Source organism: Gorilla gorilla, chromosome 10, assembly GCF_029281585.2.
Source record: "Gorilla gorilla gorilla isolate KB3781 chromosome 10, NHGRI_mGorGor1-v2.1_pri, whole genome shotgun sequence".
NCBI classification, from domain to species: domain Eukaryota; kingdom Metazoa; phylum Chordata; class Mammalia; order Primates; family Hominidae; genus Gorilla; species Gorilla gorilla.
Window position 1 is genome coordinate 59,088,994 of NC_073234.2, and position 24,450 is coordinate 59,113,443.

General features: G+C 38.2%; 1 protein-coding gene across 4 annotated transcripts in view; it reads left to right on the top strand.

The window, feature by feature from the left end:
* Positions 1-22,433, top strand: part of YAF2 (YY1 associated factor 2) — a 76,813-nt gene extending 54,380 nt beyond the window's left edge. For 3 of the 4 annotated variants that reach the window (XM_031001144.3, XM_031001143.3, XM_055358070.2), the window contains 2 exons: positions 19,705-19,857; positions 20,644-22,433. In XM_031001144.3, the coding sequence (XP_030857004.1) occupies positions 19,705-19,857; positions 20,644-20,881 (391 nt within the window). In that variant the 3' untranslated portion in view covers positions 20,882-22,433. Of the gene's footprint in view, positions 1-19,704; positions 19,858-20,643 lie in introns of those variants that run through there. The other variant, XR_008670387.2, reaches the window with a different exon arrangement.
* The last annotated feature ends 2,017 nt before the right edge of the window (positions 22,434-24,450 follow it).

Consider the following 24,450-nt stretch of genomic DNA (forward strand, 5'->3'; position numbering starts at 1 on the left):
CCACAGATCTGATCATTACGCAAGAAGTAACAGCTCTGGCTGGTAAAAGGCAGTGGAGACACAGGATGAAAGGGACAATAATACTACTGCCTGACTATGACTCTTAAAACCAGTGTCTTACCAGCACCAGGGCAGGAAGTAGAGGGAAAGCAGTAGGAGAAGTAGTAAGGAAAGCACAGAGTAAACTGTGTAACAGGAATAAGCACACATTAAAATGAACATCACAAAGAAGTGAAACACCAACTAGCACAGTTGTATTAGAATGATAAATGAAGGGCAAATCAAGTATTATTTACTTCAGTAACCTCAAACAAAGGACAGCTTGTCCCACTCTGAATGTGCTGTAACCTAATGGATGATTTGTTGCAGTCCAGTGTGAATTAACTGAGTGCCATAACTTCTATGTAATATATAAAGATTCAGTTGCCCAGAGCTAGGTGTATCAAAGAAGCCATCCTCCCATTACGGGCACCAGATTTTCTGTAGTGAAGAATGGCATCTCAATATTTTTTTATTTTTATTTTTTTGAGACAGTCTCTCTGTGTTGCCCAGGCTGGAGTGCAGTGGCACAATCTCAGCTTACTGCAACCTCCGTCTCTTGGATTCAAGCGATTCTCATGCCTCAGCCTCTTGAGTAGCTGGGATTATAGGCACGCACCACCACATCCAGCTAATTTTTCTATTTTAGTAGAGATGGGGTTTTGCCATGTTGACCAGGCTGGTCTCAAACTCCTGGCCTCAAGGCATCCACCTGCCTCAGCCTCCCAAAGTGCTGACATTACAGGCGTGAGCCGCCTGTGCCTGGCCTCAATACTTGAAATATTATAGTATAAATACATATATTAGTTATCTACTGCTGCGTAACAAATTACCCTGAACTTAGCTACTTACCAACATTTATATCTTACAGATTTCTATGGATAAGGAATCTAGGTACAGCTCAGCTGGGTCCTCTGATTCAGGATCTCCTGATACAAGGCTGCAGTCAGCGTTGTGGCTGGGGCTGCAGCTCTCTCAAGGGTCCCGACAGGAGGAATCACTCACTTCCAGGCTTATTCAGGTGGCTGTTGACCTCAGTTCTTTGCTGGCAGTTGGACCTAGGACATTAGTTCCTGATGACCTGTTGACCAGAGGCTTCCCTCAGTTCTTTGCCACATGGGCCACTCTGTTAGGGGAGATCACAACAAGGGGAGAGAGTGAGGGTAGAAGCTAGAGTGTTTTAGTAAGCTAATTTTGGAAATGACATCCAATCGATTTTTGCTGTATCCTATTTATTAGAAGCACCTCACTAGGTCCAGCCCACACGTAGGGAAGGGGTTTGGATAAGGGCATGAATACCAGGAGGCAGGGATTACTAGTGGCCATTTTAGAAGGCTGCCTGCCACAATAAACATTTTCATGAGTGAGTAAGTTAATGAAACAAATGAAAGAAACTTAGGAAAAATACTTTGTACTAGTAAGTCCTCCAGAATTATAGGTTGCAGAATTGGAAGCTGAATTGTAAAAGAAAAAATTAATACCTAGAAAAGACTTATTTTAGCTAAAACTAGGCATGGTTTATTAGTGAGTATACTATCAGTCCATCCATATCGTAAAGAACTATTTGGAAAATTGTTTTCTGTGAACTCTAAATCAAATAACATCTTTTAATACTACTGATTTCTTTTTTTTTTTTTTTTTGCCTTTTAGATAGGGTCTCACTTCATTGCCAAGGCTGGAGTGTAGTGGTGCAGTCATGGCTCACTGCAGCCTCAACCTCCTGGGCTCAAGCAGTTCTCCCACCTCAGCCTCCCAAATAGCTGGGTGGCACGTGCCACCATGCCTGGCTCGTTTTTATATTTTTTGTAGAGGTGGGGTTTCACCATGTTACTAGGCTGGTCTCAAACTCCTGAGCTCAAATGATTTGCCCACTTCAATTTCTATATTTAGAAAACTTAGACCTTCAGATTTGATGTGTTTCAGTCACTGGTTCCCAACTCTCATTGCACATTGTTATTATTGAGGTGGAATCTCGCTTTGTTGCTGAGGCTGCACTGCAATGGTGCAATCTTGGCTCACTAAAACCTCTTTCTCCTGGGTTCAAGTGATTCTCCTGCCTCAGCTTCCTGAGTAGCTGAGATTACTGGCTCACGCCACCAAGCTCTGCTAATTTTTGTATTTTTAGTAGAGACGGGGTTTCACCACGTTGGCCAGGCTGATCTCGAACTCCTGACCTCAGGTGATACAGCCACCGTGGCCTCCCAGAGTGCTGGGATTACAGGTGTGAGCCAATGCACCCGGCCTCACTGCACATTAGAATCATCTTGGAAACTTCACAACTAAACAAATAAGAGGATACTGGGCTCTATCCCAGTCTAAGTAAATCAAGTTCTTAAAGGTGGAGCCCAGACAAGTGTATTTTTTCTTTCTTTTTGAAAGAGAGAGGGTCTCGCTTTGTTTCACAGGCTGGAGTGCAGAGGCATAGTCATAGCTCATTATAACCTCAAACTCCTGGCCTCAAGCTGTCCTCCCGCCTCAGCCTTCTGAGTACGTAAGACTACAGGCACGCACCACCACACCTGGCTAAAGGGGTATTTTTTTTTTTAAAGCTCCTCAGATGATTCCAATATGTCGCCAGGGTGTTAGACACCACTGATTTAAGTGGTTCTTAATAAAAGATTAGAATTATGCACCCTGTCTCTGGTTTAGTACAAATTGAAAGGGCACATAATTTTATAAGCAAATTTTCTTCATTTAGCATGTATTCAGTATCCAGTATGTGCATAACACTTTGAGGGTTAAAAAGAAATGTAAGTAGTTTGAAAGTGGTGCTGACACATTGGACAGAAGATTTTTTTTTTATTTTAAAAAATAAAAATGGAAATGGGAGCAAGCTGTACTTGATGATATAGTTATATATGTATTTATAATGATTATTTGTCATAGTCTACATAGGCTGTAGTGTTTTAGAGAGGGGAGAGATGACGATAATACTAGAGTAGATAAGGTTATTTGGAAAAGATGGAATCTTCAGTGGATTAGGAAAGCAAAGGTGAAATGTAATAATTTCCTTCACCTGGCAGATCCTGATTTGATCTTGTTTTATAGGCCATTGACTGCACAATAGGAGCAGCCGAGGAGATGTGAAAAATAACCTGTACCAGGCTTCATTCCTGGAGGTTTTTTATTCAATTGGTCTGGGTGGGGGCCCAAGTATAGTAATTTTAAAAGGACTCCTTGTGATGCTAATGTGTAGCCAGGGTTGAAAACAAGTGCGATAGGATCACAGATCCCTGGAAATTTTTAGTAGGATGGTTTAACGTTCATTCATTAAAAACATTAAATATTTATTTTTCTTTATTGATACAAAATAGATGTACATATTTTTGCACATTAAGTATTTTTATGCTGTAGGCACAGGAGAAACAGCAGTGAACAAAATAGAAGAGGAAAAAGTCCCTGTTTACAATTAGGGGGGTGGTAGGGAGCCTATATTCTATTCTGGTAGAGGAAAACAGATGATAATCTATTAATAATAATATGTAATGTAGTAGGTAGAGAAGTGCTTTGAAGAAAATAAAGCATAGTAAGGAGGATAGAGTAGGGAGTGAAGTTGGAGAGTAGAATGCTGTTTTGTGTCAGATTAAGAAAGACTTCTCCTACAATTATGGTCTAGCATTCAATATGCAGTAAAAAAAGAAGAAAGTGAAAAGGAAGGCTTCTCTGACATTTGGCGTTTGAACAGAGACCTGGAAGAAGTGAGGGAGTGAGTGGGCAGAGGAACAGCAGGGGAAACCCTCGGGCAGAAGTAGAAAGCCATTGATGCAGGATGCTGTGGATTCAGCTGCATCTCTCCAAAATTCACATACTGAATGAAGCCCTCACCCCCTATGTGACTGTATTTGGAGATAAGGCTGGTAGGAGGCAATTAAGATTAAATGAACTCGTAAAAGTGGAGTCCTAATCCAGTAGGATTGGTGGCCTTGTAAGAAGAGGGAGAGGTTTGTCGGTCTCTCCCTGTGCATGCACTGAGGAAAGCCCTTGTGAGGACACAGTGAGAAGGTGGCCGTCTGTAAGCCAGAAGGAAATGTAAGTAGAAGAGAGCCCTGAGTAGAAGCTGAACCCTACTGGACCTTGGTCTTGGACTTTCCACCCTCCAGAACTGTGAGAAAATAAATATCTGCTGTTTAAGCTACCCAGTCTATGGTATTTTGTTATGACAGCCCAAGCAGACTAAGACACTGGAATAATGGGTGCCATATAGAAGAGTATAGAAGATCAGATAGGAAGAGCCTATATCACATAGAGACTTGTGGACTAGAGCAATAATTTTGGATTTTGTTGATTGCCATATATTCTGGTTGCCAGTGAAGGGGATTGGTTGGGTGGAAAGGAGGAGCCCATTGGGTGGTTTTAAGCAGAAGAATAATATAATTTGATTTACATTTGGAAGGATCACAGTGGCTGCTCTGTGGAAGAATGGCCTGTAGCAGAACAATTGAGGGATGTTATTTATTTATTTTTTGAGACAGAGTTTTGCTTTTGTTGCCCGGGCTGGAGTGCGATGGCGTGATCTCGGTTCACTGCAACCTCCGCCTCCTGGGTTCAAGCGATTCTCCTGCCTTAGCCTCCCGAGTAGCTGGGATTACAGACGCCCAGCACCACGCCTAGCTACATTTTTTTTGTATTTTTAGTGGCGACGGGGTTTCGCCATATTGGCCAGGCTGGTCTCGAACTTCTGACCTCAGGTGATCCTCCCACCTCAGCCTCCCAAAGTGCTGAGATTACAGGTGTGAGCCACCGTACCTGGCCGGGATGTTATGAAGATATTACAAGGGTGGTATCAATGGAGGTGGTAAGAAAGCATTCAATTTTAGACTTATTTTGAAGGTGGGGATGGAAAGCATTTGATGGTGAATTAGATGTGAGTATGAGAGGAAAAACGGAATAAATACTGCTTCTAAGTGTTCGGTCTAAGCAACTAGAAGAATGAAGTGCTAGTTACTGAGAGATAAAAAGATTGTTGAAGATTGGAAGAGTGGGAGAAGGGAGAAATCAAGAGTATATTGTTGGCTGGGCATGGTGGCTTACCCCTGTAATCCCAGCACTTTGGGTGGCCGAGGCAGGAGTATCACTTGAGGCCAGAAGTTTGAGACCAGTCTGGCCAGCATGGTGAAACCCCATCTCTATTTAAAATACAAAAATTAGCCGGCATGATGGTGCACTCCTGTAGTCCCAGCTACTCATAGACATCCAGGTGGATTTTTTTTTTTTTTTTTTTTGAGACAGAGTCACACTCTGTCACTTGCAACCTCTGCCTTCTGGATTCAAGTGATTCTCCTGCCTCAGCCTCCTGAGTAAGTGGGATAACAGATGCACGCCACCACGTTTGGCAAATTTTGTATTTTTAGTAGAGACGGAGTTTCGCCATGTTGGCCAGGCTGGTCTTGAACTGCTGACCTCAAGTGATCCACCTGCCTTGGCCTCCCAGACTGCTGGGATTATGGGTGTGAGCCACCAAGCCTAGCCCCAAGTGGATATGTTAAGTAGGTAGTTGGTTATAGAAGTCTGGAGTTTATGGGAGACATTGGGGCTGATAAAATTTTAATATCAGGGTATAGATCAATTGTTTTCAACCTTGAATACACATCAGCTTGAGAACTTTCACAAAATTTGAGCCTACAGATCCTCATTTAAGTGGGACCTAGGTATTCCTGTTTTAATTTTTTTTTTTTTTTTTTTTGAGACAGAGTCTTGCTCTGTCACCAGGCTGGAGTGTAGTGGTGCGATCTCGTTGGCCAGGATGGTCTCAATCTTTTGACCTCATGATCTGCCCACCTCGGCCTCCCATAGTGCTGGGATTACAGGCGTGAGCCACTGTGCCTGGCCTCCCGTTTTAATTTGATTAGTAGTTAGGTTAAAAAAATTTTAGACAGCTTTTTTTTTTTGAGGTATAATTGACATACAATAAACCACACATAAAACATGCAATATGTTAAGTTTTGACATATGAATATACCTGTGAAACTATCACCACAATCAAGAGAGCAGACACACATCCATTATTTTCTGGAGTTTCTTTGTGCCCATTTTTAATTCCTCCCTCCTGTACCTACCCCCATCCCATCTCTGGTTGCTAGGCAACTACTGATCTGCTTTCTGTCACTATAAATTAGTTTGCATTTTCTAGAAATTTATGTGAATGGAATCATACAGTGTGTATTTTTTTGGTCCAATCTCTTTCACTCAGCGTAACTCCTCTTGAGTGTCAGTAGTTCATTTCTTTGTGTTGCTGAGTAGTATTCCATCGTATGGATGTACCACAGTTTCTTTATCCATTCACCTGTTGATGAACATTTGGGTTATTTTCAGTTTTGGGCCATTACAAATGAAGTGGCTATGAACATTTGTGTACAAGTTTTTGTATGGACATATATTTCCTTCTTTGAGTACATATATTGAAATGGAAATGCCTGGATGTTATGGATCACATTGTTTTCATATGTTTCAATGTGAGGGGTTTATGTATGCCTTTGAGGAAAACTTTGATGCATAGAAAAGATTATTCAGGGACTACTTTCATTATTAAAATTAATGTTCATTACTTTCAATGTCATAATCTAGTTTTTCCTTAAGTGTTATTTTTACAAATTTTCTATTTATAAAATTTAGCAAAATTTAACTTTTGCTTTCTAGTCATATTTTTAAAATGCCATTGCAAGTGAAATCCAATGTGGAGCCAGGGTCGAAAACCATTGTACAGATGATACTTAAAACCGAGGACTGAATGAGGTCACCAAGAGGAGTGCTTTTAGCATGCATAAAAAAATCACCCTAGTTCTAGGGCAAGGCCTGAGAATTTGCATTTTTAAGAGGTACCTGGTGTTGCTACTCTTCATTCATTGACTACACTTTTTGAGTAGCACTGGTCTGGAGGTTTAGCGTAGATAAGAGGTATCCAAAGACTCAGTCCTGAGGTACTCTGAAGTTTAGAAATTTGGGAGACTGGAAGGGAATCAGTAAATGAAACTGTGAAAGAGTAGCCAGTGAGGCAGGAGAGAAATGTGAAGAGTGTGGTGTCCTAGAGGCTGAGTGAAAAAAGTTTTTCAGGAAGGGAAGGAGTGATAAACTCAGTGAAGTGTTGCTGGAAAAGGCTAGGATGACTACAGTTGACTGTTGGTAAGGTGGTTATCAGTGACCTTGAAATAAATAATTTTGCTGGAGTGGAAGGACAAGAGCCTGATTAATGTGAGCCTGAGAGAGAGTGGGAAAAGTATAGAGTGAGTATAGAAAAATTTTTTGAGGTGTCATGGAAAAGAAAACAAATGGGGCAGTGGCTAGACAGGGATGTAGACTCAGGAAAGAGTTTTTTTTTTTTTTCTTTTTGAGATATGAATTATTGAAATATTTTGTATGCTGACAGGAATAACCCAGTAGAGAAGGAAATATTGTTTAAGCAGGAAACAAAGGAGGTCAGTGGCAGGAGTGTGTCCTGGAGAAAGGGATCCAGTGGGCAGAGAGATGGATGGTTTAATTAAGAGTAAGGGTAGGGAAGTCAGACTATGTCGGTACAGATGGAAGGCTGTGGACATTCTACTAGAATAGCTTCTCTTTTCTCTGTGAGATAAGAACTAAGGTCACCCCCTTGATAAAATAGCACATGATAAAAGCAAGTTTTGTTCAGTGCTCTGTTCCCAGTACTTAGAACAGTAATTGGAACATTTAATGGAACATAGTAAATGCTTAATAAATATTTGTTAAATAAATTAATGGAAGCAAGAGTAATCTTGGATTGGAAAGGAGAAGGTGCTGTAGAAGTCTGTTGGGTTAAGCTAGAGTAGTATTAATGGGTATGATAAAGAGGAACAGTTGGAATAATATGAAAGAAAAATGGAAAGGGCTTAAATGTTTAGTTGGCTAAGAGGAAGGGAAAGTTGAGAGTGACCTATTTGTAGTCTTGAAGATTGTCCTTAGTCTTTCAAATTAAGCGAAAAGCAAATGCCAAACTGTCATGTCATTTAATGATTTAAGAGGCTTTGCTGAAAACTTTAACCAAGTTTTTATAGAAATGATGTAAGTAATCTGTTTTGTCTGTACTTACCAAGGACTATCTTAGTATTTGTCAAGGAATCAAGTCTTCCTGGCACCACCTGCCAGGAGTTGGGGGAAAATTGTGTTCTGGTCTGCTGCAGAAGTGTTTGCTATTGAAAATTAAATACGTATAGACCGTGGAGCCCTGTTTGTGACTATAGTCTTAGCTGCTCAAGAGGCTGAGAAAGAAAGATCTCTTGAGCCCAGGAGTTTGAGGCTGCAGTGTCTATGACTGTGCCATTGCGCTGCAGTCTGGGCAATAGAGCGAGACCCCATCTCTAGTATTTAGAAGAATTTTTACTCCAGAGTCTTTCTCTCTCTCCCTCTCTCTCTCTCCCTCTCTCTCTCTCTCTCCCTCTCTCTCTCTCATGTCCATTTGCAGTTACTCTCCATTTTGTTCCTTAATGTCCTAACCCTGAGCAACCACAGATCTACTTCCTGTTTCTATGAATTTGCCTATTTTGGACATTTTATATAAACAGAACCATGCAAGAATATGTGGTCTTTAATGACTGGTGTTTTTCACTTAGCATAATGCCGTAGGCTCATCCATGTTGTAGTATCTGTCAGTATTTCATTCCTTCTTTATGGTGAAATAATATTTCATTTTATGAATATACACCATATTTGATTTATCCATTCATCAGTTAGTAAGCATTTGGGTTGCTTCCACTTTGGGGCTGTTAAGGATAATGCTTCTGTGAACATTCATGTACACATTTTTGTGTGAACATATGTTTTCATTTCTCTTGGGTATGTACTTGATTTATTCACTCCTGTGCAGACTTCAGAGTAGCACTTCTGCTATCTCTGGGCTTCTGTATTTTTCAAACCTTTTAAATATGTTACCAATTAGGAATGTTGTAGCCCCTGCCCTAGTTGCTTTAAAAAAATTCAGGTCTCATGTTGGCTTATATAAAATTGTATGACATCTAAATTCATCCACCACTGTATCACACATGCCTCAGTTGAAGCATATTTAAGAAGGCTCTAGCCCATCTGCTGATGGTACATGCTGTCATTGTGGCTTAGTAGCCAGGTAGATGGATGCATATAAGAGATTTCAAATTATAATAATTTATAATTTTGTACGCCTTCTGTCCTTTATTATGATAAAAATGTAAGTGGTTACTAACTACTGTTAATGATGCAACTTTAACTTAAAATTCCTTGTATCTTTCTTTCAAGCTTCTAAATTACTTTAATTGAAGAGCTTCCCAAGATTCAAGGTGAATTTAAAGTTAAAAGATTGTCATTTGTAAGTACTTAACTGTGTGAATAAGGATTTTCCGAGCATTGCACAACTAGATCAAATATAGAAAGAGCATAGAGCATTGGAAGAATAAAAAACAGATAGCATTAATGTTTGAAATGTAGTTAGAGGCTGGTTTGTTGAGGAGCCTAAATACTTGTTTTTAAACTCTTTTTTTGTTTGAGACAGGGTCTCCCTCTGTCTCCCATTCTGGAATGCAGTGGAACGGTCATGGCTTACTGCAGCCTCAACCTCCCAGGTTCAGGTGATCCTCTCATCTCAGCCTCCTGGGTAGCTGGGACTACAGGCACGCACCAGTACACCTGGCCAATTTTTTTTTTTTTTTTGTATTTTCTGTAGAGATGGGGTTTCACCATGTTGCCCAGCCTGGTCTTGAACTCCTGAGCTCAAATAATCCACCCACCTCAGTTTTCCAAAGTGTTAGGATTACAGGCGTGAGCTACCACGCCCAGCCAGATACGAGATTTTTGTAATGAGAAAATGATCAGGAGTTATATACCCAGTTCTGGCCCTTTTGCTTGTAGTCTGTAAGAATCATAGGCAAGTGCTTAGTTGATTTTATTTTTAAAAGTAATTCTACAAGTAACATATTTCTTTCTTTCTTTCTTTTTTTTTAATTTAAAGAGATGGGGTCATACCACGTTGCCCAGTCCGAAATGCCAGTGGCTATTCACAGGTATGATCATGGTGCACTGCAGCCCCTCTAACTCCTGGCCTCAAGTGATCCTCCTGCCTCAGCCTCCTGAGTGACTGGGACTACAGGCATGCACCACTATGCCTAGATAGTACATTACCTACTTTACAATATTAGAATATTACAGATTAAACAGTTCTGGCTGGGTGTGGTGGCTCACACCTGTAATCCCAGCATTCTGGGAGGCCAAGGTGGGTGGATCACTTGAGGTCAGGAGTTGAGACCAGCCTGGGCAATATGGTGAAATCCCGTCTCTACTAAAAATACAAAATTAGCCAGGTATGGTGGCACATACATGCAATCCCAGCTACTTGGGAGGCTGAGGCAGGAGGATTGCTTGAACCCAGGAGACGGAGGTTGCAGTTAGCCGAGATCGCGCCACTGCACTCCAGCCTGGGAGACAGAGTTTCACTCTGTCTAAAAACAAAAACAAAAAAAACTAAACAATTCCTGACCACTTACGTTGCTCTAGTGCTCTCTCCCACTTCCCACCATTCAACATTTAGAGCGGATATTAGGGGAAAGAAATATGTTTGTATTTTTGTTGAATACAAACATTATTCTTGAAGAATATGGGTAATGATACTATTGGAGAGGTGGATCTACAGGCTAGAGTGCAGTGGCACAATCACGGCTCACTGCAGTCTCAACCTCCCAAGGCTCAGGTGATCCTCCTGTCCCTTACTCCCAGTAGCTGGGACTAAAGGTGCTTGCCACCATGCCCAGCTAATTTGTGTGTGCGTGTGTGTGTGTGTATAGTTTTTTGTTTGTTTGTTTGTTTTTAGTAGAGACAGGGTTTCACCATATTGCCCAGGCAGGTCTCGAACTCCTAGGATCAAGTGATCTGCCTGCCTGAGCCTCCCAAAGTGCTGAGATTATAGGAGTGAGCCACCGCATCTGGCCACAAGTTTTCTATATAGAGGAAACAAATGGAACTCTTAAAGTGGATGAGCTCCCTGAAGCAGAATATAAACCAGGAACCAACACAGATATCAAGTATTCTTTGTTATCATTAAGATACGCAAGATAAATGAGCATGTTTTGAGATAAATTATTATTTTAAAAAGGGAAAGATGGAAGATTCAGGAGAGAACAAGGGCTATTTAATTCATTCAGCAATCATTTGTTGAATGCCTATCAGGCTCTGAGCTTGTTACCAGTGTTTCAAAAATGAAAAGACACAATCCTTCAGGAGCTTGCAAGCATACCTACAATTATAGTGTAATGTGACTGACTGACTTATCAAAAACACATAACATAGCCGGGTCTGGTGGCTCATGCCTGTAACCCCAGCACTTTGGGAGGCTGAGGCAGGAGGATTGCTTGACCTCAGGAGTTTGAGACTGGCCTGGGCCACGTTGTGAGACCCTCATCTCTACAAAAAATAAAAAAATTACCCAGGTGTGGTGATGCGTGCCTGTGGTACCAGTTACTTTGGAGGCTGAGGTAGGAGGATAGCTTGAACACAGAAGGTTGAGGCTGTAGTGAGTTGTGATTGTACCACTGCACTCCAGCCTGGGTGACAGAGCAAGACTCCATCTTAAAAAAAAAGAAAGGAGAGAGAGAGAAAAGGAAGGAAGGAAACTCTTCTACTATATATCTCTAACCCTGCTACTTCCTAAAATTTAGTCTTGTAGCTCCACCACTCCAATAGTGTCATTATTACCCATATCCTTCAAGAATAATGCTTGTATTCAACATGAAAAGAGAAGAAGTTGGCTGGGCACGGTGGTTCACACCTCTAATCCCAGCACTTTGGGAGGCTGAGGCAGGTGGATCTCTTGAGTCCAGGAGTTTGAGACCAGCCTGGGCAACATGGTGAAACCTGTCTCTACAAAAAATACAAAAATTAGCCCGGTGTGGTGGGGCATGCCTGTAGTCCTAGCTACTTGGGAGGCTGAGTGGGGAGGATTGCTTGAGCCCAGGAGGCAGAGGCTGCAGTGAGCTGAGATTGTGCCAATGCACTCCAGCCTGGGGGACAGTGAGACTATGTCTCCGAAAAAAAAGAAAAGAAAAATTAAAGAGAAGAGATTAAGAGCATCATGAAGTAACCTCAACATTAAAGGGGCTGGAAGAGGAAGTTCTAAGAGGAGCCAGTTTAGATATAAGATGACTGAGAAGGACCTACTTACTGGAGAAGGTAGGAAGAGGAATAAGAAAGTAGAACCTTTGTAGCTATGGTGCAGGAGAATGTTAAATAATGTCATGATACACAGAAGTCAAATAAGATGAGGACTGAAAGCTGTCTTTTGGTTTTGGCATACTTGGTGACCTTAGTATGGTTTCTTTAGTGGATAGGAAAGAGGTTTGGAAAGGTAGAAGTGAAGACAAGGACACAACTGAGAGAATAGCAGACATTTTCAAAATACTGGAAGAGGAGAAAGGAAGAGCAAGTAAACAAGGGATTAAGGGAGGAGTTTTTTCCTTCTAGATGGGAGAGACTTCAGTATATTTCTATGTCTGTGAAAGCAGTATAGTGTTCTTATGATGGGAGGGGTGGTATGAGCCCCACAATATTTACAACATTTTAAAAGGTAATTGTGAGTTTTTAAACTTACTAAATTAAAATATTAATACTAATTATAAATTTAATTAGAAAATTTTAAGTTTTTAAAAAATATTTAGGCAGGCCATCTCAACCAAATGACATGTAAATATGCAAATATGCCCTTAGATCTAGAGTTTGTATAGTAGATTCTGCTTACTGTAACTACTTTGAGAACAGTGGCTTGTTTCTGTGAATGGAGTGTTCTTGTTTTTTTAAAGGAGAAATTGTGTATAAAAAGGATTTTGATAGTTTTGGGGACAATAGCTAAATACTAGGTTAGAGTCTTTATTTTGTGCAATGTAAGATAATCATTTTTCCGAAAAGAATTTAAGGAAGAAGCCAAGCCTCTTCAAACTGAATCACCCTGCTTAAATTTTATGACGTAAAATTTCTGTCTTTCGGCCAGGCATGGTGGCTCACATCTATAATCCCATCACTTTGGTAGGCCGAGGCAGGTGGATCACTTGAGGTCAGGAGTTCAAGACCAGCCTAACCAACATGGTGAAACCCTGTTTCTACTAAAAATACAAAAAAAATTAGCTCGGCATGATGGTGCACACTTGTAATCCCAGCTATTAGAGAGGCTGAGGCAGGAGAATCACTTGAACCCATGAGGCGGAGGTTGCAGTGAGCTGAGATCGCGCCATTGCACTCCAGCCTGGGCAACAAAAGCGAAGCTCCATCTCAAAAAAAAAAAAAAAAAAAATGCTGTCTTTCTTTTCTTGAGGTAGACGTGATGGGAAAGTTTGTCAGGAATGTTGTGGGAGTTACGTGAGACAAAAGTGTAACAGAATCCTAGATTTAAAAATATTATGCCATCAAGATATATTTGTATATTATTCATAAATATTACTTAAAGTATTTTATAACTTACAGTATATACATTTTTAACATTCATTATTTTATTTGGCTTACCCAGTAATCTTGGGATGCATTCAGAGCTCGAGGTATGGAAACAAAGCCAGATGATGACTTGACTGTCCTGGACTGTAGCTGGGACTATAGGCATGTGCCTGCGCCACCACTCCTGGGTAACTTTTTATAGAGACAGGGTTTTGCCATGTTGCCCAGGCTGGTCTCAAACTCCTGGGCCCAAGCAGTCTGCCCGCGTTGGCCTCCCAAAGTGCTGGGATTATAGACGTGAGCCACCGAGCCTGGCCAGAAATTTTCAACAGCTTTTCGTTTATTGAATTTCTGTTGTGTGCTATTTATATTTTTCAACATTGAGCTAAGAACCAAAAATGGTAATTCTAATACAGTAATATTTAAATAATTAGTTACAGGATATGTGTATTGTTTTAATGTGTAGATACACAAATGATTTTTCTTAAGTTGGACCCAATTTTAGTTTTTGAGTCCTTTTTCAAGTGGTTCTACCTATAGATTTGATACTTTATGTTTTATTCTTTCCTTGAGGTCTTCAAAGAAGGAGAACATTTATTTTTTGAAATTACCATATGGACCTTTTGGTCCCTTTTATATTTCTGTCATATATAACGGGATCTTAGTTATTTGATTTTTTCCTGTATCTTGAGATAGTTTGCTATTACATCCTAGGAACTATTTTATTTATTTTTATTTTACTGTAAGTTCTGGGATACATGTGCAGAACATGCAGGTTTGTTGCATAGATAGACATGTGTCATGGTGGTTTGCTGTAACTGTCAACCCGTCATCTAGGTTTTAAACCCCACATGCATTAGGTATTTGTCCTAATACTCTCCTTCCCCTTTCCCCCCACTCCCCAACAGGCCCCGGTGTGTGATGATCCCCTCCCTGTGTCCATGTGTTCTCATTGTTTAGCTCCCACTTATGAATGAGAACATGCAGTGTTTGGTTTTCTGTTCCTAGGAACTATTTTATCTTTACTACTTAGTTATTTCCAACTGTATTAAAAAGAGACCAAAATAATAAGAAAACAGAAAAATGGTGGCATCATCTAGAAGGATAGTGCAATTTTGAAAAAAAAATCCAGTGTTTTATCATCTTGCCAGAAAGTACAAAAGTGTAGAGACAGTATTTTTGTAGTCTTTGCCCTCCTTTTTTTTTTTTAGCTTTCATTGAACACATTTGAGAATTCAGAATTTTTCATTTTCTGCTCCTAATGACAGGAAGATTTACAAGATGTTTCACAGTTACTAGATGAATCAGGGGATGGTGTAAAGCCAGTGATAGTGGCATCCAAAATTGTAGTGATGTTGAAATTGACCATATAAGGGAAATCTCAGACCATGAGTCTTCAGATGACAATATCCTTGTTCATTTTTCTCAAACTCAGTAATTGATAAGTGAACAAATATTTCTGAGCACAAAAAGTATATATGATTTCTCATATAAGTAGTCATTCAACAGAAAGGATTTTATCATGCAATATTTTGCAAAAAGAACTTGGAGCATCTTGTTTTGCTTTAAAGACGTGAAAACATTCTTTATCTTCTATGTTTGACACAAAAATTTACTTGAGATAGTTTGTTAGTGGACAGATGCTAAAGGTAGGTATGTGTACCTCATCTACAAATGAAAATGGTAATTCTGAAGCAGAGAGAATGTCTGTCTCTTCAAGAAATTATGAGTTGTCAAGGGTTTCAAAAGTAAAGCATCCTGTGATACAAGTCCAAGAAGTGGTAGAAGTAAAGAAAAGCTAAAACCTATTAGAAATGTATTTGAGGCCAGGCGCAATGGCTCATGCCTGTAATCCCAGCACTTTGGGAGGCCAAGACAGGCGGATCACCTGAGGTTGGGCGTTCAAGACCAGCCTGGCCAACATGGTGAAACCCCCTAAAAATATAAAAAATTAGCCAGGCATGGTGGCACACGCTTGTAATCCCAGCTACTCAGGAGGCTGAGGTAGGAGAATCGCTTGAAGCTAGGAGGCCGGAGGTTGCATTGAGCCAAGATCACGCCACCGCACTCCAGCCTGGGTGACAGTGTGAGACTCCGTCTCATTCATAGATAGATAGATAGATATAGATAGATATAGATAGATAGATAGATAGATAGATAGATATAGATAGATAGAATTTAAAACCAAGAATCAGTACTTACAAGGTGAATGTTCCTAGGATTAGGCATGACAGTTGATGAGGAGTTAGTTACATTAAAAAAAAAAAAAAAAAAAAAACCTGGCCGGGCGCAGCAGCTCACATCTGTAATCCCAGCACTTTGGGAGGCCAAGGCGGGCAGATCATGAGGTCAGGAGATCGAGACCATCCTAGCTAACACAGTGAAACCCCATCTCTATTAAAAATAAAAAATAAAAAAAAATTAGCCGGGCATGGTGGCGGGCACCTGTAGTCCCAGCTGCTCGGGAGGCTGAGGCAGGAGAATGGCGTGAACCCAGGAGGCAGAGCTTGCAGTGACCTGAGATCACGCCACTGCACTCCAGCCTGGGCGACAGAGCTAGACTCAATCTCAAAAAACAAACAAAAAAAAAACCTTTTGGCCATTCGAGGTCTAGATAACTTTAAAACCAAGTTATTATAGAATAAGAAATTGGGTTTACTCTCTTTTAAAGTCTTAATAAAATGCTTAATGAAGTCATTTCATTGTTCTCTTATTAAAAGGGTCCATTGTGATACCTGTTTCTCCTGGTATACTGACCATTTAAACATGGACAGAAGTTATTTCCTCTCTGTCTATAATAACTCCTCCTTCTGTTTTCTCTATCACAACACACAGTTTTTTTGTTTTTAATTTTTAGCGCATGAGGGCAGGGCCTATGTTTGTCTTGTTCATGGTTAGTCTCCTTACCTAGTGCCTGACACATGTAAATGTGCAATAAAATTTATCAAACAAGTAGTTTCTTTTCTTTCTTTTTTTTTTTTTTTGTTGCAGAAGACAGGGTCTCACTCTGTCACCCAGGGTGGAATGCAGTGGTGTGATCGTGGCTTACTGCAACCTCCACCTCCTGGGCTCAAGCGATTTTTCCACCTCAGCCTCCTACAGGCACGTACCTTTACTGGCCAATTTCTGTATTTTTTTTGTAGAGATGGGTTTTCACTATGTTGCCCAGGCTGGCCTCGAACTCCTGGACTCAAATGATCTGCCTGCCTTGGCCTCCCAAAGTGCTGGGATTACAGGTGTGAGCCACCACGCTTGGTTGTAAACAGGTGGTTTTTTATAAAATCTTTCCTAGGTTAGATTTTTGGGCGTTTGTTAGCCAGAGTATCAACAGATTCACAATATGTATGGATTTAGTCCAGCCTTTTTTTTTTTTTGATGAGATTTACCATATCGCTTCAATTTACCATATATTTTGGTGTTACTAAGCAGATTACTTCTTTTGAAATTTGAGTTATGCTGCCTCTTTTTAGTAAAGAATGTCATTGTTTTTAATACTCTTTTTCTTTCTTTCCTTTCTTTCATCTTACCTGTCCAACATGACAAAGCTAAATTATGATGAAGTTGATCAAGCTGAAAATATTATTCCTATAATATTTAGCACGTGGGATTTTTGTCAGTGGGGGTGGAATGCAGACCGTAGTTGAAAATTGCATATATGAAGCCAACATGTCTTGACCTCCTGCTCACACAGAAGGTCAACCAGCTCCAAAAATATTTTGTCCTAATGAGTAATAAAATGTTCCCCCTTTTCTTACATTATAGTAAATCAACAGACTGCCAAACTTATACCTTCTATTTGGGCTATCTATGAAAGATACATAGGGATCCCCAAATTGGTGAATATCATATCTGACAAATGCAGTCTAATCATGGCATATGTGAATAAGTAGATGATGGACTGTAGTTGGCCAGTGGCTAGACAGTAGTCATTTATTAACTAGGCAACCATTTTGTGCACATCAACTCCTTATCACAGAACCTTTGGCATTACTAAAAGTGTACTGTCAAAACCATGAATGATAAATCTGTGAACATAAAAGAGTATATTTTATAAATGATACTCTGCCCTTTATTTCCTGAGTTAACTATTTCCTACCTCTAAAATTTCCTCCTATCCTGATTTTTCTCATCAAATAGAAAAGGGATCACAAACCTTAAGATACCTGGAGATAGAAGGGCTTTATTTTTAATAGGGCATGGAGTTGAGTGACTTATGACGTGAAAAGATCATCATAAACTGTGTTCCTCCTACCTTCAGTGAAAGCTCTTCAGCTCCTAGAGAGCAGCAGAGAACTTTATTTGAATAATTGAACTATATACATTTATGTTTTGTGCTTCTTTTCTCTCAAAATTGAACCAGATGAAATAATCATAGAATTGAGGTACAAAATCATAATCTTTAAGTGAAAATCAACCTTCACATTAAAATAAGAATAAAAATGGAATAGTTGTGTAGTATACATTTAGGTAAGCCTAGGATAAAAAGAGAAAGATATGCAACTACTCAAGAACAGAAAAAAAGAACCACTATAGAAAATTTGTTGATGGTTAGAAAATAACAACAAACAACACTAGGTACAGAGATTACATGATCATTTATTAGACCACTAGTCTCACAGTTTTACTTCTGCTGTAGTGTAGTACCTTTCTATTTCAGACTAATGCCAGTAATCTTTGTAAAATTCAAGTCTGAATTTCTTCAGTGACTTCTCATCACTTAAGGATAAAATCAGACTGCTTAGCTTTTAATCATGGGATCCCTTCTTATCTGTCCAGCTTGGTTTTTTTTCACTGTGCCACTCTGCTCTCCATCTCAAACTTTATCTTATAGTAGTAACAGTATTCACCAGATATATTGCATTTCCTCAAGCTTCTTTTTAAAATGTGGTCCCCAGAGACATCAGCATAACTTGGAAACTAGTTAGAAATACAGTTTCTTGGGCTCTACTTCAAGGCCTACTGAATCAGAAATCCTGCGGGGTAGGGCTAAGCAAGCTAAACAAGCCTTCTTGGTGATTCTGATGTACCTTACATTTGAAAACCACCACCTTAACCCTTTTCTTTTTTAACCTCAGCCATTAACTACCATACTTTCAATATCACTTTTATTTGTGCAACTCTTAATCTACATCTCAAACTCTATGTCAGTCCTATTTTTTAAGTTGTATGGACATCTGTCCTGGATATCCTTTCAGTAGTTCAGACTGTCTAGGCCCTGAGCAAAATTCATTATCCATCTCCTGATATCTGCTTTACATACTGTTTCCTATTTTCTCTCAGCCATGCAGCTTTAATTCTTAGATTGTACAATATTTTCTCATTATTTTTTATGTTGTCTTGCCATAGAGGAACAGGAGAAAAAAAGATTTTTTAAAAACTGTACTAACCAAAAAAGGGTCAGGATTTTTCAGGCAATAAAGTTACCATTGTTTGTAGAGCATCTGTTAAAATGTATTTTTATCTTACTTCTTCCCTCCTTCCCTCTGCCTCTTTCCTTGCTATATCCTTCTTTCTCTCTTAAGAACTTAGAGACTGTATTTTGAATCTTAACCTCAGTTGTGCAAGTTCTGTGGCAAAGCTGGACAGGTGAAAGCTTGTACCAGCATCAGATGTTGAAGCCAGGCAACATTTCAGATATCCCTGAACAGTTCTTACAGTAGGTCCTCAATAAATATTTTCTAAATGAGTAAGTTAGCAAGTAGATGAGTCTTAAAAGACTGGGCAGATCTCCAGGGTCAAAAGAGCATGGTGAGATTGTGGCTGGAGATGTAAGAAACTTAAAGGATTTAAGCAATAAGGAGTGAGAAATTTTGATAATAAATGTTTATTAAATGAATAAATGAAAAGCTTTAAAGAACAGATAGCCATTGTCACAAATGGTCAGGTATTTCCTTCTCTGAAGGAGGGATAAATTATTATTTCAGTGAAAACTTTGAAGTTTGATTTTTAGAACTCATGTTTATATGGGTACATCCCATTTTTTTGATATACATTTAAAATAATTTCTTATGTTGATTTACGTAACAGTATTCTAATGTTTGAGCATATATCTTAGACTATAAATTTTAATTGTTATAGTTTGTTCCATTTTTGTTGAACGGGAAAAACTGATATATATCTTTAAAATTGTATATTTAAATTACCTTATATATGAGGAATTTTTATACTTGAAAGTTATTGTTATTAACTTGTTTTCATAATGTGAGATATTCTGTCATAAAGCACTTATGTTTTAAGTTGTAATTTAAAACACCTTTCTTTTTAACATGCACACAGGAAACCTCGACCTGTCTCCCAGTTGGTTGCACAGCAGGTTACTCAGCAGTTTGTGCCTCCTACACAGTCAAAGAAAGAGAAAAAAGATAAAGTAGAAAAAGAAAAAAGTGAAAAGGAAACAACTAGCAAAAAGAATAGCCATAAGAAAACCAGGTAAATGTGAAGAGTGTTTTATGACATTTTTGAAATAATAAAACCATTTAATTTTTTTAACCTTGATATACTAATATACACAAAGTGGAAGTAAAATATTTGGTCTCCTTTATTATAAGGTATCAGGAAAGGTTTTACTGAGTTTGAAAGATACATAGGAAATTAAACACAGAAGCCACAAATACAAGCTTAAATGTGATGATGCTTTTTTCTTTTTACGAGATTGGAAGACATTTGTGTCTGAGTTTGTTTTGTTTTGTTTTGTTTTTCCCTTAAGAAGAGCTGTTTGAACCAGGAGTGGTTTTCAACATACCGAACAGATAATTGCATGGGTTTTAACCTATCAAAATGGTCATGCGTTCAGTCATAACAATCATGATACCCTTATTAGTGTGTGTCAGTGGAGTAACAGTCTTCCTTGCATGTAGCTCAACCTTAGCTTTTATCACCTTCCTCCATGGTGCAACTATTTCATTGTTGTCTAAAACATCTATTTTAATAAAATTAATAAGCTGTCTGCAAAATTATGATACAGCTATAGAAGCACAAGTTCTACTTCTAGGCTGTCACAGTTTTTTGGTTGCATTGAAGAATGTTCATGAATGATTGGTTTGATTAATGTTAATGAGTTGAAACATTTTATGATGTTTTTGTGGCTAGTTACACATAAATTGCTTTAAATATATGTATTCATTTTGTTACTTTTACCACTTTTATTATTTATTATATGCTCAGAAATTTGGTAGAGGGAAAAGCTAGTTTAAAATTTCATTTTTTTATGTTTAGGCCAAGATTGAAAAATGTGGATCGGAGTAGTGCTCAGCATTTGGAAGTTACTGTTGGAGATCTGACAGTCATTATTACAGACTTTAAGGAGAAAACAAAGTCACCGCCTGCATCTAGTGCTGCTTCTGCAGATCAGCACAGTCAAAGCGGCTCTAGCTCTGATAACACAGAGAGAGGAATGTCCAGGTCATCTTCACCCAGAGGAGAAGCCTCATCATTGAATGGAGAATCTCATTAAAGTTTATTTTCTCCAATTTCTTAGTCACTTCTGTCCTACCATGCAAATACACAGATTATGCCAAGAGGTACCACATTTTCATGACAGATACATTCATGCACAATCCATAATTTGAGTTTTACATAAAATAGAAATTTGTTAGAATTTGTTAGATTTTATTGCAATGATGCCTACCAAACATTTCCAGACTTAACATTTTTGTCTCTGCAGTTAAGTGCCATGAAAATGTGGTTGAATTATTCATTATGCAGTGTTATTGGTAAGTGTATTTTCACTTTTAGTTTAGTGAATTCTAACACATAATTCTTGAATTCTCTACTATTGGCATGTAACGAATTTAAATTTTTTATAACATAGTGCAAGCTGCCTAAATATGTATTATTTGAGAATTGTGAAACAGATAGTTATATGTATACAAGTCAAAGAACAACTTAACTATTGCTGCAACAGGTTTTTCTTAATGGTTATCCTCTTAAATACACCTGCTGGTACTTGGTGTGGTTATAGGAAAATTGTTATTAAATAAAGAATTTGTATGAACCTTTGCCAATGTTTTTGACACGTTTTACTAATTATTGTTCCTGAATTATGTTTCTGGTTTTATCTATTTTTTGAGGTTTTTTTGTTTGCTTATTTTTCAAAACATTCATTTATTGTAATGTTTACTAGCGGACTAGTAAACAATAAAACATTGATTATTTAGCTTTATAATTCAGGTTTAGAGCTATTGTCATTGAACACTGGTATTTTCTGTATCATATAAAACATTAAAATTCAAATAATTATAAGCATTTGGCAAAAACAAGAGAAAAGAAACTTGCCATATTTTACAAGCTGCAATTTTAGAAAAGCTTTAACTTAATGATAGTTTTATCACTGTTTTCTTGTCCCAAACTTATCCAGGGCCATAGAAGTATGAATCTAATTAAAACAGAAATGGGAATTATTGCACAGAAATGGGAAATAACTAATTTTAAATCAGTCTAATTGGCCTCTTATTAAATACAATAATTCTTATGAAAATCATAGTACCCTATTTTCAGACACAGCTGCCAGTTTACACATTTCTCAGTATCCTGAAAGGAAAAAAGTATAGCCCCACTTATACTATGTAAAATTACCAATAAAATATTTTTATGACTACAGATTTTGCATTTTTGTTTACAACTATTAAAGTGTTTTATGTTATATTTAGAATTTCAACCTAGAAACCACACAGTACTTAAATTCTCCTGGGGTCTCCTGCTTTCTCTTAACCATTTGCTTAATGTATATCTACCTAAAGGAGACTTCTGAATTGTAAATGAACTTAAAAATAGAATATGGATGCAAAATATCACATAAGACATCATGATAACATTTGAAGAAAAAATAAAACTGTAGACCCTAACAGTTGTGATATTTGGTGGTTTCATGTGGTAATGTAATTTTCTGTTTAATTACAGTACTTTTTACAGGCACAGTGGTACTGTCTTTTTTGTAAGATGCTAGTTGTGAAATACAATTAATTGCATACAGTAAAAGTCTGTGATTAAAACATTTATATACCTCATTCTTTAGTGTTGTTAAATGAAAAATTAAAATTTGTGTTTATTATAAGATACTTTCAATGGAATACCAGCTAACCAGATATGTTCCTTTAAAACATGAATTTTTTTGTCTTATTCTGTTTTTAACATGTTTCAAATGTTTTATACATTTTTGGAGATAGTAAAAATTTAAAAATGTAATAGGGAAAATATTTAATTTTTAAGTCAAAAACTATGCTTTAAAGGAATTACATCTTATGATCAAATAACTTTCAGGATGTATTTTAAATGAGCTGCAAGAGAGAAAAATCTGACAGGAGATGGGATTTTACCTGAATGGAGCATACTCATATTTCTACATAGGTGGGAAGATACTCATCTTTCTACATAGGCGGGAACACGGTGTAGCATGGAGATTAAGCGTGCTAACTGACACCTCATGTTTGAATCCTGTCGTAGAATGGAAATGAGCTTAAATTACCCAAGCTTACTTTCCATCTATAAAACAGGGCTAATAATGGTAATCACATCTAATTTATAGGGTTTTTGGGAGGATTAAGTCAATCCATGTAAAATTCTTAATTATCTGACACATACTGGTCACTCAGTAAATGTGAGCTTTTATCATTGTTATAGGTAAAATCCCATTACAAAAATACAAAAATATTTTTTGTAACAGTTATTTTCCTGCCCTCTTGGATGACCTAAAGTAATAGTGTTTTATAGATTTCACTAAATTTTCAGTGTAATATCAGATATTTTCTCTGGATGCAGAAAGACCATCTTTCCATAATTAAAGAACCTGGTGGGTGTGCACTATGAGATTGGAGAAATGAATTAAGTTGACTTGAAATTATTTTACTTTTATTAATCACAGGTATCTCAACCTGCCTTTGTTTCACCCTACTTCAAGTACACTTCCACACCAGGAAAACAGACCCAAATTCCATAAATAGAACTGACGTTAAAATATGCGAAAGATTCAGAACCTAGGTTTAGGGTACATGTTTTTCTCTGTTTCATGAACTTACAGTGTGGTTTGAGCACTGGGTTCTTTTAGCCAAATTCCATACAAAAAGAATTTGGATGTTTTCCAGCATTTATTACCTTACTTTGCTATAAGTAAGAGTGAAGATAGGCCGGGTGTGATGGCTCATGCCAGTAATCCCAGCACTTTGGGCTGAAGCGGGCAGATATTTTGAGCCCAGGACCAGCCTGGGCAACATGGTGAAAGCTCATCTCTATAAAAAAATTTGAATATACATATATATATATATATATGTATATTTAAAAAGTGAAGATACTTTGAGGCCCAGAAGAATATTCTTAAAACCTTTTGTATTATACAATAGAAATAAAGGTTTTATTTTTATTAAATGCTTTCCTAAAATGATAGTGGATAATAGACAAAGTGAAAACATTTAAAAAGGAAGAGAAACTTCAGCCTTTCTAAGTTGATAGCATGTTTATTAACTTTTAGATAAAGAACCTTATAGACTGAAAGAATGTAGCCTCTGCATTAATGGTAAATGGTCTAGAAGTTTTTGTTTCCACTGAGGCTTCCCCCACTCGCTTTTTTAAACTTCCTGCTATGGTTTGGATATGGTTTGTCCTCACCAAAACTCATGCTGAGGCCTGAGTCCCCAGTTTGATTGTGTTGGTAGGTGGTGCCTTTAAGAGGTGATTAGGTCATTGAGATGGATTAAAGGCTTTCTCATGAGGCTCAGTTAGTTCTGGAATGGATTCGCTCTTGCAGGAATGGATGAATTCTCACAAGAGTGGGTTGTTTTAAAGTGAGGATGCTTCTTGTGTTCTGTTCTCTTTGCTCTCCTCAGTTCACCATCTGCTTTCCACCATGAGTTGAAGCAGCATGAGGCCCTCATCAGATGGGCTCCCTGATCTTGGACTCCTCAGCCTTTGGACTCATAAGCCAAAATAAATCTGTTTTCTTTATAAATTGCCCAGTCTCAGGTATTCTGTTATAGCAAAAAAAAAAGTGGATTGAGATACTTTTTTGCTCTGCTACTTACCTCTTTTCCA